Source organism: Myripristis murdjan, chromosome 17 (assembly GCF_902150065.1).
Source record: "Myripristis murdjan chromosome 17, fMyrMur1.1, whole genome shotgun sequence".
NCBI classification, from domain to species: Eukaryota; Metazoa; Chordata; class Actinopteri; order Holocentriformes; family Holocentridae; genus Myripristis; species Myripristis murdjan.
The window spans coordinates 34451106-34467600 of record NC_043996.1 but is presented as its reverse complement, the minus strand read 5'-3'; the positions used below and the strand labels follow the sequence as shown (position 1 = coordinate 34467600).

At 40.4% G+C, this 16495-nt stretch overlaps 2 gene segments (V, D, J or C); both read left to right on the top strand.

Moving 5' to 3' along the window:
• Positions 1-2001: 2001 nt before the first annotated feature.
• On the top strand, positions 2002-2592 carry LOC115375407 (T cell receptor alpha variable 38-1-like). The segment is given in 2 exon segments: positions 2002-2083; positions 2174-2592. Coding segments are annotated over 2 exon segments (465 nt in total).
• A 7612-nt stretch (positions 2593-10204) lies between these two features.
• The window catches only part of LOC115375848 (T cell receptor alpha variable 9-2-like), a gene marked incomplete at its 3' end in the record, with an annotated part of 36228 nt that continues 29937 nt past the window's right edge, over positions 10205-16495 (top strand). Inside the window, 1 exon segment of the V gene segment in view lies at positions 10205-10250. Coding sequence covers positions 10208-10250 — 43 coding nt within the window.

Sequence of the window (16495 nt, the reverse complement as noted above, 5' to 3'; positions counted from 1 at the left end):
CTGTCATCAAAACAAGACGACAGAAGTTAGAGAACGTAGAACATCAGAAACAAATTTTGAAATCAGTGATCAAGTTGAGAGATCAGAAATGTTTCTGTTGAATCTGAGAAATGTTTTTATCTGCTGGATGCCTTGTGACTATCTCAATAATAAACTGCACTGAATGTTTCTTGGATGGAAATATATTCACGTCACCTCAAATATTTTCACTCACCTCTATGTTTCATGAATCAGATAAACAACTATGAAGAAACTGATTGTAGCATCACTGTCATTTCCAAACCTTCCACTGACATAAGCAGCATAAGCAGAGTACAGCCAGAGGAGGTGACACAGAGTTCAATATGGATGAAGGAGCCAAAGTTCACTGAGCATAATTATTACCATAAGTGATTATTATGGTTTGTATGCTGTTAATATCCATTGTGTTTTACATAAAGTATTGAATATTAATAGACTTTTATTATGTGACAGATCTAGTTTACTCTGTCTCTATGGTATTTGAGTGATTGCACATGTCTGCTGTTCCTGTCTGAGAGAAGCTCTGGGGATTGATGTTTTCAATGGAAATACAAGACCTGGATGTTCAGGAAAGTCTCTCAAAAATTCAAAAGACACAATGACCCTATGTTTCTTTCCTGGTTCTGTTAGTGCAGAAAAATAAGGAATCAAAAGTGGAAATAAATGTTGGACAAGAGTCAAGACCAATCCTGCCTGTCTGCTTCGGGATTAAGGTTAATCTTGACACTTCAATGGAATATGGAAGGACTCTGAAGAAGATGCAGTCAGCATCCAAACGTTTGTCTCCTTGTTGCATCTAAACTAAAAAAAAAAACCTTTATCTGATCGTGTTGCTCAAGAAACGACTATCTTTTATAGAATGATTCATTGAACAAAAGAGTGACCGGATTCTTCTGCTGGACGACATGAAATTCTCACAGAACTCAAGTCAAAAGTCCAAGTTCATGTTAAGAAGAAACGAGTTCATCACATGAATGATGAAAAATCTACTTTTTATCCTCTGGTCCAAAGAATCCCATTAAATTAATCAGAATCAGAATTATGTACTTACACAGAATTAGACATACAAGAACATGAAACAAACATTTGACCGTGATGTACTGATCTAAATTTAAATATATATCTATGGAAGAATAAAAAGGAAACAAACCAACCAAAAAACTGCCAACTAATGAAAAATGTGAAGTAGTAGACAATAATGTAATGGAGCAGAGTGCAAAGATGCTGGAGTAAATAGTGGATATATGGATGTATACATGGCTATATGCATGGAGGTGATATGGAGTAAAAAGAATATATACAGTATATACAGAGTGCTAAGGTACGTATTGACAATGATGATACATTGAGAAACTGTTGAGACTACCAATATAATTAGAATAAATATTATATTGCACAGGGATTGTTCCTGATACTGTGAGTCTGATCAAGTATTTATCAGAGTGATGGCCTGTGGGTAGAAACTGTTCCTGTATCTGGAGGTCTTGATGTACAGTGTGCTGTAGCGCCTCCCAGAGGAGAGAAGTTGGAACAGGTTTTTTCCAGGGTGTGACGGGTCTGCAGTGATGTTTCCTGCCCGTTTCCTGGTTCTGGAAATGTTCAAGACTTCGAGTCCTGAGTGGAGGCCAGGTTGGCACCAATGATTTGTAAAGTTAAAAAAAAATCACTACAAGTGAAAAAGTCTGCAATTTAACATCAACAAGAATGAAGTTAAGAAAGCTAAACAAACTAACAACCAGAAGAAATGCAAAAGCAAAAACCATGTCTGATTCACATGTTCAAAGGCTGCAATTCACTGTTTCAGTCACAATCTGCCACCATTTGGAAGTGAAGAGGTATGAAAATGTGTTTTGTGTCCAACTGCCAACAGTGACACAGGATTGGGAACGAGCCCTGTCAAGCTGAACAGGCTCCTCCTTCAAATCTGCCAACGTCGTGTTGAAGCTGAAGAGAAACCAGTGAGAAGCAGAGCTTCTCTGTAGCTGCTGCAGCTCATAATAACTCAACAGTGCAGCTATGACAGCTCTGCTCATGTCAGTGCTGCTGACTGCCATGTGCTTTGGTATGACTAAACTGTTTTCTTCATATTAATCCAACATTTGCCCTCTGGATTCTTCAACATCACACTGACGCTGTTTGTTGTTTCCTACAGAGTGCAGGGCACAAAAAGACAATGTGCTGCAACCAAAAGCAGATGTGACTGCTACTGAAGGAGAGGCAGTGACTCTTGGCTGTGAATATAACACCAGTTCAACAACTCCATATCTGTACTGGTACAAACAGGATGTCAACGACAGGCCCAGATTCATCCTGAGTCGCTCCACGTTTTCCTTGGAGAAAACAGAGGATGGTGTGAAGGACAGATTTAAATCCAGGCTGAATTCCACCTTAAGATCAGTTCCTCTGACCATCGTGGAGCTGCAGCCGTCTGACTCTGCTGTGTACTACTGTGCTCTGCAGCCCACAGTGACAGGAAACACCAAAACTCAGGACAAAAACCTTTACTGTGCAAACTCCTCAACATCCACTAGAGGGAGCCAAATACAGTCGTCATTTGTTGCAGTGAAGTAAAAAGCACAAGAAAAATCACATAAAGATCAAAGACAAAACAAGGAAGAGTGCACACAACACCTCAGCTGTGCAGTGTGTGATGTGTAGGATGTTTACTGTGTAGGTGAAGTGTGGCCGCATTAATTAGAGAGGATCACACAGCAGGCTGCATATCATATAGAACAAGCCCAACCTGAACAGCTGAGAGGCATCCACCAAGGGAGTCCTTTCTCTCCACTGCTGTTTGATCCCTAAAGCTGGAACATGGCTCACACAACCTGGAAACTTTGGCCCACAGAAAGATAAAAAACAAACAAACAAAAAAAACCCTGTAATGTTAGCTGACAGTCTTACCTCATTTTCTGTTCAAATGCAACACAAATGCAGTCCACTAAAAAATTTATTTACTTCATGCAGCTGAAACATCTACTCAGTAATTTTCTCCAAAAAGTTATTTTATGACTTATTGGCAAGGACTCATCTATTGCTGACTGAAAACTCATGTTTTTCTTTCTAAAGTCTAGATAAAGACTATAACAGCAATATTTTTGAGAAGTTCCAATCTGGTTTCTGGAAGCTACACTGCACAGAAACTGACCTTCTCAGAGTGACTTTGTGATGATCATTTCACTGGTTTGTTTTCCATAAAGCCGCTATGTTTTTTTTTTTTTTGGCTCCGCCCGTTCAGGGTTACTTCAGCCAATAGCATTACTGCCCACAGAGCAAACATATTTTACAACTACAACTCCAAGTTGCTGGATTACAAGGGGAGGGGCTGTGCAGCAGAGAGGCTCATGACTTCCATCCTTCTGGCTTTCACACCAAAGACATGTTGCTTTATGTCTGTTTGCTTTCAGCAAACTTTATAGGTGAGTTATACACCTGTCATCAAAGTCTTATTTAACTTACAGTGGATATAGCAGACATTTTGCCTGACTTCAAATCTCTGGTGTGACTGAGATGAATCCCATTCATTTTTCAGCCATGGCTTCAGGGAACAGCATAAACCCAGAAGCTCCTGAAGAACATGTTGTAGAGGGAGGAAACATCACCTTCACCTGCAAATATGATGGGAACATCTACAATATCCATTGGTACCGTCAATACCCGAGATCCAGACCAGAGTTCCTGCTCTACATCACAGAAGGAGGATCTGTCCATGAAGCTGTTCCTGGTTTCTCAGCTCACATTGACAAACATGAGAAGCGTGTTAGTATGGAGATCCCTTCCACTGCAGTGACACACTCTGCTCTGTACTACTGTGCTGTGCAGCCCACAGTGACAGGAAACACACAGTCTCTGTACAAAAACCTGACAGACACTGAAGCTACAACAGTCACAGATTCACATCATCCTCACGTTCTGGGAGCAACTTATTAAGGAAAAGCGCTGAAGAGTAAATGATGGTGTCCAAAATCACTGACTGATTAAAATCATTATTTGGTTCATTCATTTATTGGTTGTTTTCCAAAATACAGATAAAAATCAACAGGTTTTGAAGCAGTTCCTCAACCTGCTCACTCAACACATACAGGTATTTTTAATCCTTTGTAAAGTGTTTTGACCAAGACAATACTACTACTACTACTACTACTACTACTACTATAATAATAATAATAAAACACCTGCATGAGAAAGGTTTCTTAATTGAAATTAATCAACTCCTTCAAGGCTTTGATACAAGAAATTCCTTGAAGTGATAAATGTTTGTTTTGGAAATGAAATCATGACTAAAAGATATTTGAAAAATCAGATATATTAAGGAATTTGACCGAAAGTAAATTATTTTGTCATCTAGTACTCAGACCTGGAATGAATGAATGCAAATGTGGTGATATCAATGATATAATGAAATATTACATCAATCATCAGAATGACAAAAAGGAATATTCATATTGTTCCATTTGAAATGTAAAATTACAAAATACAGGACACGAGGAAAAAACTGCGTAAAACCAATAAAGGATCAATAAATTGTACCCTACTCTCAGGCTATGTTCACTAATGATTGATTTATTGATTTATTGTTGTAAGAGACAAAACCAAAGCAGGGAAACATGACGTGCCGTTGAGATGATGGGAGGGACAGACTGAAGGAGGAGCCAAACTGTCAGTGAAGAAGAGAAACACTGAAGAAGAAGAGGAACCCATTTCCTCACTCAAATCACAGATTTCTCTCTTCAACATGGAGTCACTGCACATTTGTGTACTGACTCATTTGTTTCTGACCATACTAACAGGTACACGACACAGGAACATTTTGAACTCCATTCACTCAGTGATGAAATCCTTTGGAGCATCAAGTAACACAGTTATCTCTTCCTTTAGGTGTCAGCTGTGAGGAACTCACTCCAGTCGAGAATGAAGAGTTCAGTTTGGAAGGCAGCAACGTTACTCTGTCATACAAATACCACAAAGAAGCTACTGCCAGTGATTCCTTCTTCTGGTATCGACATTTTCCTGGAAAACCACCAGAATTCTTCCTGATGATCACGGGATTTCAAAAGTCAGCAGAGATTCTCAAATCAGACCCGAGGATTTCTACTAAACTGTCTGAAGACAAGCGTGTTGTGGATCTGGAGATCTCCTCTGCTGCAGTGACACACTCTGCTCTGTACTACTGTGCTGTGAAGCCCACAGTGACAGGAAACACACAGTCTCTGTACAAAAACCTGACGTGTCCTGACAGAGTATTTACACATTTCAGTTCCTCCTGCTATTTAACAACAGCGCCCTCAAGTGGCGTTATCACATCAGCACACTGACATGTTGCACTGACAAACTAAACCAGCATCACTCTGAGGTATAGAAATAACCTCAGTGCTCAGTGATAAAACAAACAAACAAACAAACAATCACTGAATTCAATTTCAACATGTGTTTAATTCTCATTATTTTTCAAGATGTAGACACTTGACAGGGATGTCCTTTATCTCCACGATTATTGAGACTACAGTTGTGGATGTGATCTAGTGGTGGAGCTCATGTCATCTCCAGGATAACTCACAGTCATTTCAATACTTGTGTCTCATTTTTCCTGTTTCTTTAATAACGAATAAAGGAACAGTAACAACTGAATTTTCAAAATAATGTGTAAATGTAAACATAAGGTAGGAGAAACCATGAACTCTAAAACAACCTTCAATATTTGATGGAATTTGGTTTATTTCTGAAGTTTGCTTGATTAAAGATTAAATTTTACCAAGACCGCTGACAGCATCAGCACAGTTTATCATTCAGTCCAATCTATTTCAATAATCTTCACCCTTGGGGGCAATTATAGAGGCAAAGTTAAAAAAATAAATGAATAAACATGAGTGAGTCCATCTGTCCTCACATCATCATATCAAGAACTCACTGCCAGATCCCCAAATCTGACAGACCATGTGAAACATGAGGAAACAAAAAACAGTAAAGTCTCCTGTTTATGAAGTTTCAATGAAATGTTAACAGTAATGTCAGTGAACATATAATTATAGGGATGAATATTCTGATTGAATTAAAATGGCAGAGTAATCTGGTGGAGGTAGCAGTGAAAGAGATTCTCCCATAACTGAAAGGTCAGAGGTTTAAAGCCCTCGTGAACTTCTCTGGAGAAGAACCAAGGTGAAATATCCACCCATCCACTTTCAACAGCCACTGATTACAATTTAAACAAGACTTCCTCAACAAATGATGAAGGTGAAGGACCAATGATGTGAAGGCCCAGATCCATCAGAGCATCAATGCTCTTCCTCTCTCTCCTCCCCTCTCACTGCAGACATGAAACACTGGCTGACAAACATCCTGATTCTGACTCTCTGGAAAGGTAACTTGAAACCTGAGCATTTCTTCTTCTTTCATTATTCATCCTCATTCATTGATTTCTTGCTCTGCATGCTCTGTTCTTCCCCAGAGTGTAAAGGAGAAGACAGAGTGATCCAGCATGGAGGAGATGTTATTGCTACTGAAGGAGAGACACTTACACTTGATTGTACATTTGAAACCACCAGCAACAGCCCCACTTTGTTCTGGTACAAACAAGAGGTGAATGATTTCCCCAAGTTTATGCTGCAGCGCTACACCTTTGGAGAAGGAAAAAATGCTGCAGAGTTCCCGAAAGAGAAATTTGATGCTCAAATCATCAACACATCAGTTCCTCTGAGGATCCAGAAGCTGCAACTGTCAGACTCTGCTCTGTACTACTGTGCTGTGAGGCCCACAGTGACAGGAAACACACAGTCTCTGTACAAAAACCTCTGGAGAAGTTTAGAAACGCCCATGACAGCAGCAATGGCATTTGAAGGGGAGGAACCATCAGGAAACACAAGGGGCTGAATAGTGACAGGAAGCTACAGAAACACCAGGGAACTAGCAGCTCTTCATTTTACACTTTGTTCTTCTGTCATTCAACATGTTGTCATTTTACTTTCTGTTGTTCATGTGGATCATTGAAGGTAAGCCATGTTTTAAATAAACTACCATGTAGGTTGAAAAAAAATTCCATGAATGAAACTTAATGTCTGGTTGTGTTGAAATCGTTGAACCCAGTGTGTCAAATATATTTTGGATTATTGTTTATATCCATTAATATGAGTCACATCTATGTTGGCAGATGTTCACTGTCAAGATCGCACTCCAATCAATACTGAAGAGTTCAGTTTGGAAGGCAGCAAAGTTACTCTGTCATACAAATCAACTGGTGGTGATTACTTTTTCTGGTATCGACAATATCCAGGAAAACCACCACAGTTCCTCCTGTCCATTTATGGATTTAAACAGTCAACAGAGATTCTCAAATCAGACCCAAGGATTTCTACTAAAATGTCTCAAGACAAGCGTGGTGTGGATCTGGAGATCTCCTCTGCTGCAGTGACACACTCTGCTCTGTACTACTGTGCTGTGAGGCCCACAGTGACAGGAAACACACAGTCTCTGTACAAAAACCTGACAGCCAACAGCAGAAGCTGCACTACACTGCAAACACAGAGCCCTAGGAGACATTTTCTTGTGTTATCAAGTTATTTCAAAATGCATTCATTCAGGATTCTTGTCTGAGTGAAGCCCTCAGTTTTAAAAGGTAATCTTACTTATTTACTGATCAAATCCACCACAGAAAATGACTTACAGAGGCGTTGCTGCTCCACAAATGAACCCAACAAGTTGTTCTGTGCACATGGAGTGTCTGCTCAATCAACGATTCCTCATCACACAAACATGGTCAGTGGTACAAACTGTAGAAAATAACAATTTCACCAAGGTCAACCTCTTGTCTACACAAACCCAGCAGATACCAGCATGTTTCCCCTCTCAAAACATGAGTTGAACTCTTCTCCTCCACTAGAGGGCGACATGACCCAGCAGGCGTTGCTCTGTTGTTGCCCTGTTGGACCATTCTGTCATTAAAAACTGCTGCCATGAAGAGAACAACTCTCACACTGAATGCTGAACATCAGCTAGTTTCTCCTGTTGCTTTAGACCTTGTTGTAGAGATGGAACACTGGCTGTGGATTATTCTTGCTGCACTTCTCTTTGGTATGATAGACAGCATCACACTTTGATCCACCTGTTTCTAGCAATATAGAAAGCTTTCTCCAGCTCATCAAGCTCTATTTGTTGTTGATGTGCAGATTCCACAGGAGCAGAACATGGCATATCTGCTGTCATTTGTTAGCTTGGAGATAACTCCCTGTATGCTACAGGCTGACATCAGACAGCAGGCAGTGAAAAGCCACACTCATCTACATGTCTGTGTCAAGCAGTCATGCACAAACTAGTCATGTTGTGATCTCAGCTCCAGTCAACTCTCTCAACACTTGAGCTGCTGCTGGCCATAGAGGAACACTGGACACTGGACATTTTCCACTGTCTTCTCCTCTCAGCCTCATGGACAATGTGAGTCTAATGGCTTGATTTTCTCCACTTTTTCCAGGGCTAACAGCTGCAGACGACATCTCTCCTGTACAAGATGAAGTCAGTGGGACAGAGGGGCAATCTGTCACACTCACCTGCTCCTATCAAACTAATGATGATAAAATTTTGCTTCACTGGTACAGACATCAGTCTGACCAGGCTCCTCAGTTTATTCTCTTGAAAGGAGCCAAGTCATGGAGCCATCTTCAGCATATTCCTAATAATCGTTATGGATCCAGAACAAGCGACACATCCACTGAACTCACCATAACAGGCCTAACCCTGGCAGACACAGCTCTCTACTACTGTGCTCTAGACACACAGTGATAGAAAGTCTACAAGAGGCTGTACAAAAACCTGAACACAGATATCTCACTATTCTTCAAAGAGGAGGGAAGTGGAATTCAAACCACAGCTTCATATCAGATGGATTGTGGGAACTCATGCTTTATCAGAGCCACTGTGGTTCCAGCTGCTAATCAAACACTGTGGGAGGACTCACATGCTCAGCAAATACAAAGCAATGACTAATCAGCTGGATGATGGTACAAACATGATCAAAAGAAAACCATCAGAAAAACAAACCATCAGGTTTGCTCCTCCTCCTGGATTCTTCTGGACTCTGACAACATTTCCTCACGGATCCAGAACGAAGATCCAAAATGTGTCAAGAGCAGCAAAGTCACACATCAGAACAGATGATGGAATCTACATTTCTATCAATCCTTCCTGTTCATCATTCATTCTGGAGCATACTGACTTCATGATGATCATCTGCTCCATCATTTTATTGTGTGTGCTGTGTGGTGAAAATTTATTTACAAAAACCAAACAACAGTCAACAAAGGCTGTGATTGTAGTTTTAGTCTTTCATGCTAAATATGTCTTTCAAATTTGATCATTGATTAACAGAATGATGTTAGTGAAAACACAATACTCAAAGAAACCACTTAAGTTTTAACAAATGTGGTCTTTTTTCTGTTTCAATTTATTTATTTTTTAACTCATCACATTATCATACTTGTACGTTTTTTGTTGTTGCTGTTGCTCATTTTATTATTTCAGGCTAAAGAAATCATTGCAATTCCATTCCTGGTTGTTAAACTCAGACTAAACGAAACTCAAAATAAGTCAAACACTTGACTCCGTGTTATGGACCACCATTTGATGCTTCTTTTTTGCCTTACACCAACTTCAAGTCACAACTGAAATTCTGTCACATGTCAAACAAAATGATATACTGTATTCATCACTTTACTGATGCCACAGTTAGAAATGAGCCAGGGTTTATTCTGCAGAGCCAGGGAGAGGCAGCATCACACAACAGGTTTCCTCTTGGAGATTTAGAAGTGCAGTCTGTTCACTGTGATCTCTGTGCTTACTGAGCATGCTCAGTAAGGACAAGGACCAATGAGAGCAGTTTCTAACTCACTGAGACTTCATATCAACCATGGAGCCACAGTGGACCAGCAGAGTTTTACCTGTCCTCTTTACTGCAGTATTTGTTGGTCAACAGATTTTCTCATCATCTTCATTATAGCCCTGGCACAAAGTAGGTAATTCTGCAGTTTACATTTTGCTTTGACTGTGGCGCCTCCTACTGGTTTCATCTGTAAAACCTACAGATGCACTGTGATGGAAAACCTGTCAAGAGGAGGAGCACAGTCATGAACACATGATGAAGAGACTTTTGTGTCAGTCCCATCCAGTAAAATTATTCCTGCTCAACATCACTGAGTCAGCAATGTTGACTCTCTGCTCACTGATCTCATTCTGCATGTTATGGGGTAAGAACATATTCCACCACATTCACATATTTGGTTTGTTAACTTGTTGGAAAACATCTTGCACCAACTTTAAACCAAATTTCCACCAGACCACATGAACATCTTATGAACTAACATTATCACAACGTTTTACAAAATACAAACTTTCAAAACAAAGTTGCTGGCATACAGAATGAGTTGATGTAACTCTGAAAAGACTTTTAGATTCAAGATGATTGAATTCCCTCAAACGTTTCATTCCAGGTCAAAGTGTTGGAGACACCATCACACCAGAGAAAGATGCTGAACAAGCCGCTGAGGGCAGTAAAGTGAAGCTCTCCTGCAGATACAGCAGCTCTCGAGTTTACAGTCTGTTATGGTACCGCCAGTATCCTGGATCAGCTCCCCAGTTCCTCATACTGGAAAACTCAGGAGTCATAAATAATCCCATACCAGGACTGAGCATCCAACACGTCAAAGAGCAGAGTCGTGTGGATCTGGAGATCTCCTCAGCTGAAGTGACAGACTCTGCTCTGTACTACTGTGCTGTGCGGCCCACAGTGACAGGAAACACACAGTCTCTGTACAAAAACCTCTGGAGAAGTTTAAAAACGCCCATGACAGCAGCAATGGCATTTGAAGGGGAGGAACCATCAGGAAACACAAGGGGCTGAATAGTGACAGGAAGCTACAGAAACACCAGGGAACTAGCAGCTCTTCATTTTACACTTTGTTCTTCTGTCATTCAACATGTTGTCATTTTACTTTCTGTTACTGGTGTGTATTATTAAAGGTAAGACACACTTCAAATCACTTGGTATACAAACAAAATGTCAGATGAAACTAATTATTCATGAGTCTGGTTTGGTTGCAGCTGATTAACCCAGTATGTCAAATGTAATCTGGTTCATTGATTCGATCCATGACTGTGAGTCAAATCTGTTTTTGCAGATGCTGATTGTGGAGATCTCACTCCTGTCAAGGATGAAGAGTTCAGTTTGGAAGGCAGCGCCGTTACTGTGTCATATAAATACTCCAAAACTGCAACTGGTGGTGACGAATTCTTCTGGTATCATCAAGATCCAGGAAAACCACCAGAGTTCCTCTTCTTCCACTTGGGCACAGGTTCAGGAGCAAGAAAAGCTGATCCAAACTCTGGACTTTATATTAAAGTGAATGAAGAGAAAACCCAAATGGATCTGGAGATCTCCTCTGCTGCAGTGACACACTCTGCTCTGTACTACTGTGCTGTGCAGCCCACAGTGACAGGAAACACACAGTCTCTGTACAAAAACCTGACGTGTCCTCACAGAGTATTTACACACTTCAGTTCCTCCTGCTATTGAACAACAGCGCCACCAAGTGGCGTTATCACATCAGCGCTCTGACATGTTGCACTGACAAACTAAAACAGCATCACTCTGATGTGTAGTAATTACCTTGGTGCTCTGCGAAAACATATATTAAATTAAATTTCAACATGTTTTTAATTATCATTATTTTTCAAGATGTAGGCACTTGACAGGGATGTCCTTTATCTCCACATTTTTTTCAATTAATTATAGAAGCAAAGAATAAAAAAATAAACATGAGTGAGTCCATCGGTCCTCAGAGTGACATCATCATATCAAGAACTCACTGCCAGTTCCGCAAATCTGACAGACCATGTGAAACATGAGGAAACAAAAATTAGTAAAGTGTCATTGTTTATGAAGATTTAGTGTACTGTTAAAAGTAATGTTAGTGAACATATAATGATAGGAATGAATATTCTGATTGAATGAAAATGGCAGAGTAATCTGGTGGAGGTAGCAGTGAAAGAGATTCTCCCATAACTGAAAGGTCAGAGGTTTAAAGCCCTCATGAACTTCTCTGGAGAAGAACCAAGGTGAAATATCCACCCATCCACTTTCAACAGCCACTGATTACAATTTAAACAAGACTTCCTCAACAAATGATGAAGGTGAAGGACCAATGACGTGAAGGCCCAGATCCATCAGAGCATCAATGCTCTTCCTCTCTCTCCTCCCCTCTCACTGCAGACATGAAACACTGGCTGACAAACATCCTGATTCTGACTCTCTGGAAAGGTAACTTGAAACCTGAGCATTTCTTCTTCTTTCATTATTCATCCTCATTCATTCATTTCTTGCTCTGCATGCTCTGTTCTTCCCCAGAGTGTAAAGGACAAGACAGAGTGATCCAGCATGGAGGAGATGTTATTGCTACTGAAGGAGAGACACTTACACTTGCTTGTACATTTGATACTACTGACAGCAACCCCTATTTGTTCTGGTACAAACAAGAGGTGAATGCTTTCCCTAAGTTTATGCTGCAGCGCAACAGATATGTAACAGGAAATAATGCTGCAGAGTTCCCGAAAGAGAAATTTGATGCTCAAATCATCAACACATCAGTTCCTCTGAGGATCCAGGAGCTGCAGCCGTCAGACTCTGCTCTGTACTACTGTGCTGTGAGGCCCACAGTGACAGGAAACACACAGTCTCTGTACAAAAACCTCTGGAGAAGTTTAAAAACGCCCATGACAGCAGCAATGGCATTTGAAGGGGAGGAACCATCAGGAAACACAAGGGGCTGAATAGTGACAGGAAGCTACAGAAAGACCAGGGAACTAGCAGCTCTTCATTTTACACTTTGTTCTTCTGTCATTCAACATGTTGTCATTTTACTTTCTGTTGTTCATGTGGATCATTGAAGGTACGGCGTGTTTTAAATAATTTCATGTGCAAGTAAATGTAGTATGAAAAAAATTCCCATGAATGAACCTTACAGTCTGGTTGTGTTGACTTCGTTAAACCAAGTGTGTCAAATGTATTCTGGATTATTGATTAAATTAATTAATGTGAGTCACATCTTTGTTGGCAGATGTTCACTGTCAAGATCTCACTGCAATCAAGACTGAAGAGTTCAGTTTGGAAGGCAGCAAAGTTACTCTGTCATACAACTACTCCAAAACTGCTTCAAATGATTACTTCTTCTGGTATCGACAATATCCTGGAAAACCACCAGAATTCGTCCTGATGATCATAGGAACTGAAAAGTCAGCACAGATCCTCAAATCAGACCCAAGGATTTCTACTAAACTGTCTGAAGACAAGCGTGGTGTGGATCTGGAGATCTCCTCTGCTGCAGTGACACACTCTGCTCTGTACTACTGTGCTGTGAAGCCCACAGTGACAGGAAACACACAGTCTCTGTACAAAAACCTGACAGCCAACAGCAGAAGCTGCACTACACTGCAAACACAGAGCCCTAGGAGACATTTTCTTGTGTTATCAACTTATTTCAAAATGCATTCATTCAGGATTCTTGTCTGAGTGAAACCCTCAGTTTTAAAAGGTAATCTTACTTATTTACTGATCAAATCCACCACAGAAAATGACTTGCAGAGGCGTTGCTGCTCCACATGGAGTGTCTGCTCAATCGACGATTCCTCATCACACAAACATGGTCAGTGGTACAAACTGTAGAAAATGACAGTTTCTCCAAAGTCAACCTCTTGTCTACACAAACCCAGCAGATACCAGCATGTTTCCCCTCTCAAAACATGAGTTGAACTCTTCTCCTCCACTAGAGGGCGACATGACCCAGCAGGCGTTGCTCTGTTGTTGCCCTGTTGGACCATTCTGTCATTAAAAACTGCTGCCATGAAGAGAACAACTCTCACACTGAATGCTGAACATCAGCTAGTTTCTCCTGTTGCTTTAGACCTTGTTGTAGAGATGGAACACTGGCTGTGGATTATTCTTGCTGCACTTCTCTTTGGTATGATAGACAGCATCACACTTTGATCCACCTGTTTCTAGCAATATAGAAAGCTTTCTCCAGCTCATCAAGCTCTATTTGTTGTTGATGTGCAGATTCCACAGGAGCAGAACATGGCATATCTGCTGTCATTTGTTAGCTTGGAGATAACTCCCTGTATGCTACAGGCTGACATCAGACAGCAGGCAGTGAAAAGCCACACTCATCTACATGTCTGTGTCAAGCAGTCATGCACAAACTAGTCATGTTGTGATCTCAGCTCCAGTCAACTCTCTCAACACTTGAGCTGCTGCTGGCCATAGAGGAACACTGGACACTGGACATTTTCCACTGTCTTCTCCTCTCAGCCTCATGGACAATGTTAGTCTAATGGCTTGATTTTCTCCACTTTTTCCAGGGCTAACAGCTGCAGACGACATCTCTCCTGTACAAGATGAAGTCAGTGGGACAGAGGGGCAATCTGTCACTCTCACCTGCTCATATCAAACAAATAGTGACTATCCTGATCTTTACTGGTACAAACATCAGTCTGGCCTCGCTCCTCAGTTTATACTCTTGAAAGGAGCCAAAGGTTCCAGCGGTCAATATATTCCTAATAATCGTTATGGATCCAAAACAAGCGACTCATCCACTGAACTCACCATAACAGGCCTAACCCTGGCAGACACAGCTCTCTACTACTGTGCTCTAGACACACAGTGATAGAAAGTCTACAAGAGGCTGTACAAAAACCTGAACACAGATATCTCACTATTCTTCAAAGAGGAGGGAAGTGGAATTCAAAGCACAGCTTCATATCAGATGGATTGTGGGAACTCATGCTTTATCAGAGCCACTGTGGTTCCAGCTGCTAATCAAACACTGTGGGAGGACTCACATGCTCAGCAAATACACAGCAATGCCTAATCAGCTGGATGATGGTACAAACACACTCTGTCATCAAAACAAGACGACAGAAGTTACTGAACGTAGAACATCAAGAAACAAATTCTGAAATTAGTGATCAAGTTGAGAGATCAGCTGCCTCACAAAACATTTCACTGAATTTTTGATGGTTTCCTCAACACTTTGAGAAATATTTCTTCCTATTTCACATTTTCACTGATTATCATGTCTTGTCTAAGGGTCACCTGACTCACGTCTCCATTAGCTCCATTATTATTGTTACTGACGTTGTGAATGAGATGTGATGTGTCTTGTTATCTGCTGGATGCCTTGTGACCATCTCAATATTAAACTGCACTGAATGTTTCTTGGATGGAAATATATTCACCTCACCTCAAATATATTCCCTCACTTCTATGTTTCATTAATCAGATAAACAACTATGAGGAAACTGATTGTAGCATCACTGTCATTTCCAAACTTTCCACTGACATAAGCAGCATAAGCAGAGCACAGCCAGAGGAGGTGACACAGAGTTCAATATGGATGAAGGAGCCAAAGTTCACTGAGCATAATTATTACCATAAGAGATTATTATGGTTTGTATGCTGTCAATATCCATTGTGTATTACCAAAAGTATTGAATATTAATAGACTTTTATTATGTGACAGATCTAGTTTACTCTGTCTCTATGGTATTTGAGTGATTGCACATGTCTGCTGTTCCTGTCTGAGAGAAGCTCTGGGGATTGATGTTTTCAATGGAAATACAAGACCTGGATGTTCAGGAAAGTTTCTCAAAAAATTCAATAGACACAGTGACCTGATGTCTCTTTCCTGGTTCTGTGAGTGCAGAAAAATAAGGAATCAAAAGTGGAAATAAATGCTGGAGACAAGTCAAGACCAATCCTGCCTGTCTGCTTTGGGATTAAGGTTAATCTTGACACTTCAATGGAATATGGAAGGACTCTGATGAAGATGCAGTCGGCATTCAAACATTTGTCTCCTTGTTGCATCTAAACTAAAAAAAACCTCCATCTAATCGTGTTGCTCAAGAAACGACTTTCTTTTATAGAATGATTCATTGAACAAAAGAGTGACTGGATTCTTCTGCTGGACGACATGAAATTCTCACAGAACTCAAGTCAAACGTCCAAGTTCATGTTTAGAAGAAACGAGTTCATCACATGAATGATGAAAAATCTACTTTTTATCCTCTGGTCCAAAGAATCCCATTAAATGAATCAGAATCAGAATTATGTACTTACACAGAGTTAGACATACAAGAACATGAAACAAACATTTGACCGCTATGTACTGATCTAAATTTAAATATATATCTATGCAAGAATAAAAAGGAAACAAACCAACCAAAAAACTGCCAACTAATGAAAAATGTGAAGTAGTGGACAATAATGCAATGGAGCAGAGTGCAAAGATGCTGGAGTGAATAGTGGATATATGGATGTTTACATGGCTATATGCACGGAGGTGATATGGAGTAAAAAGAATATATACAGTATATACAGAGTGCTAAGGTACGTATTAACAATGATGATATATTGAGAAACTGTTGAGACTACCAATATAACTAG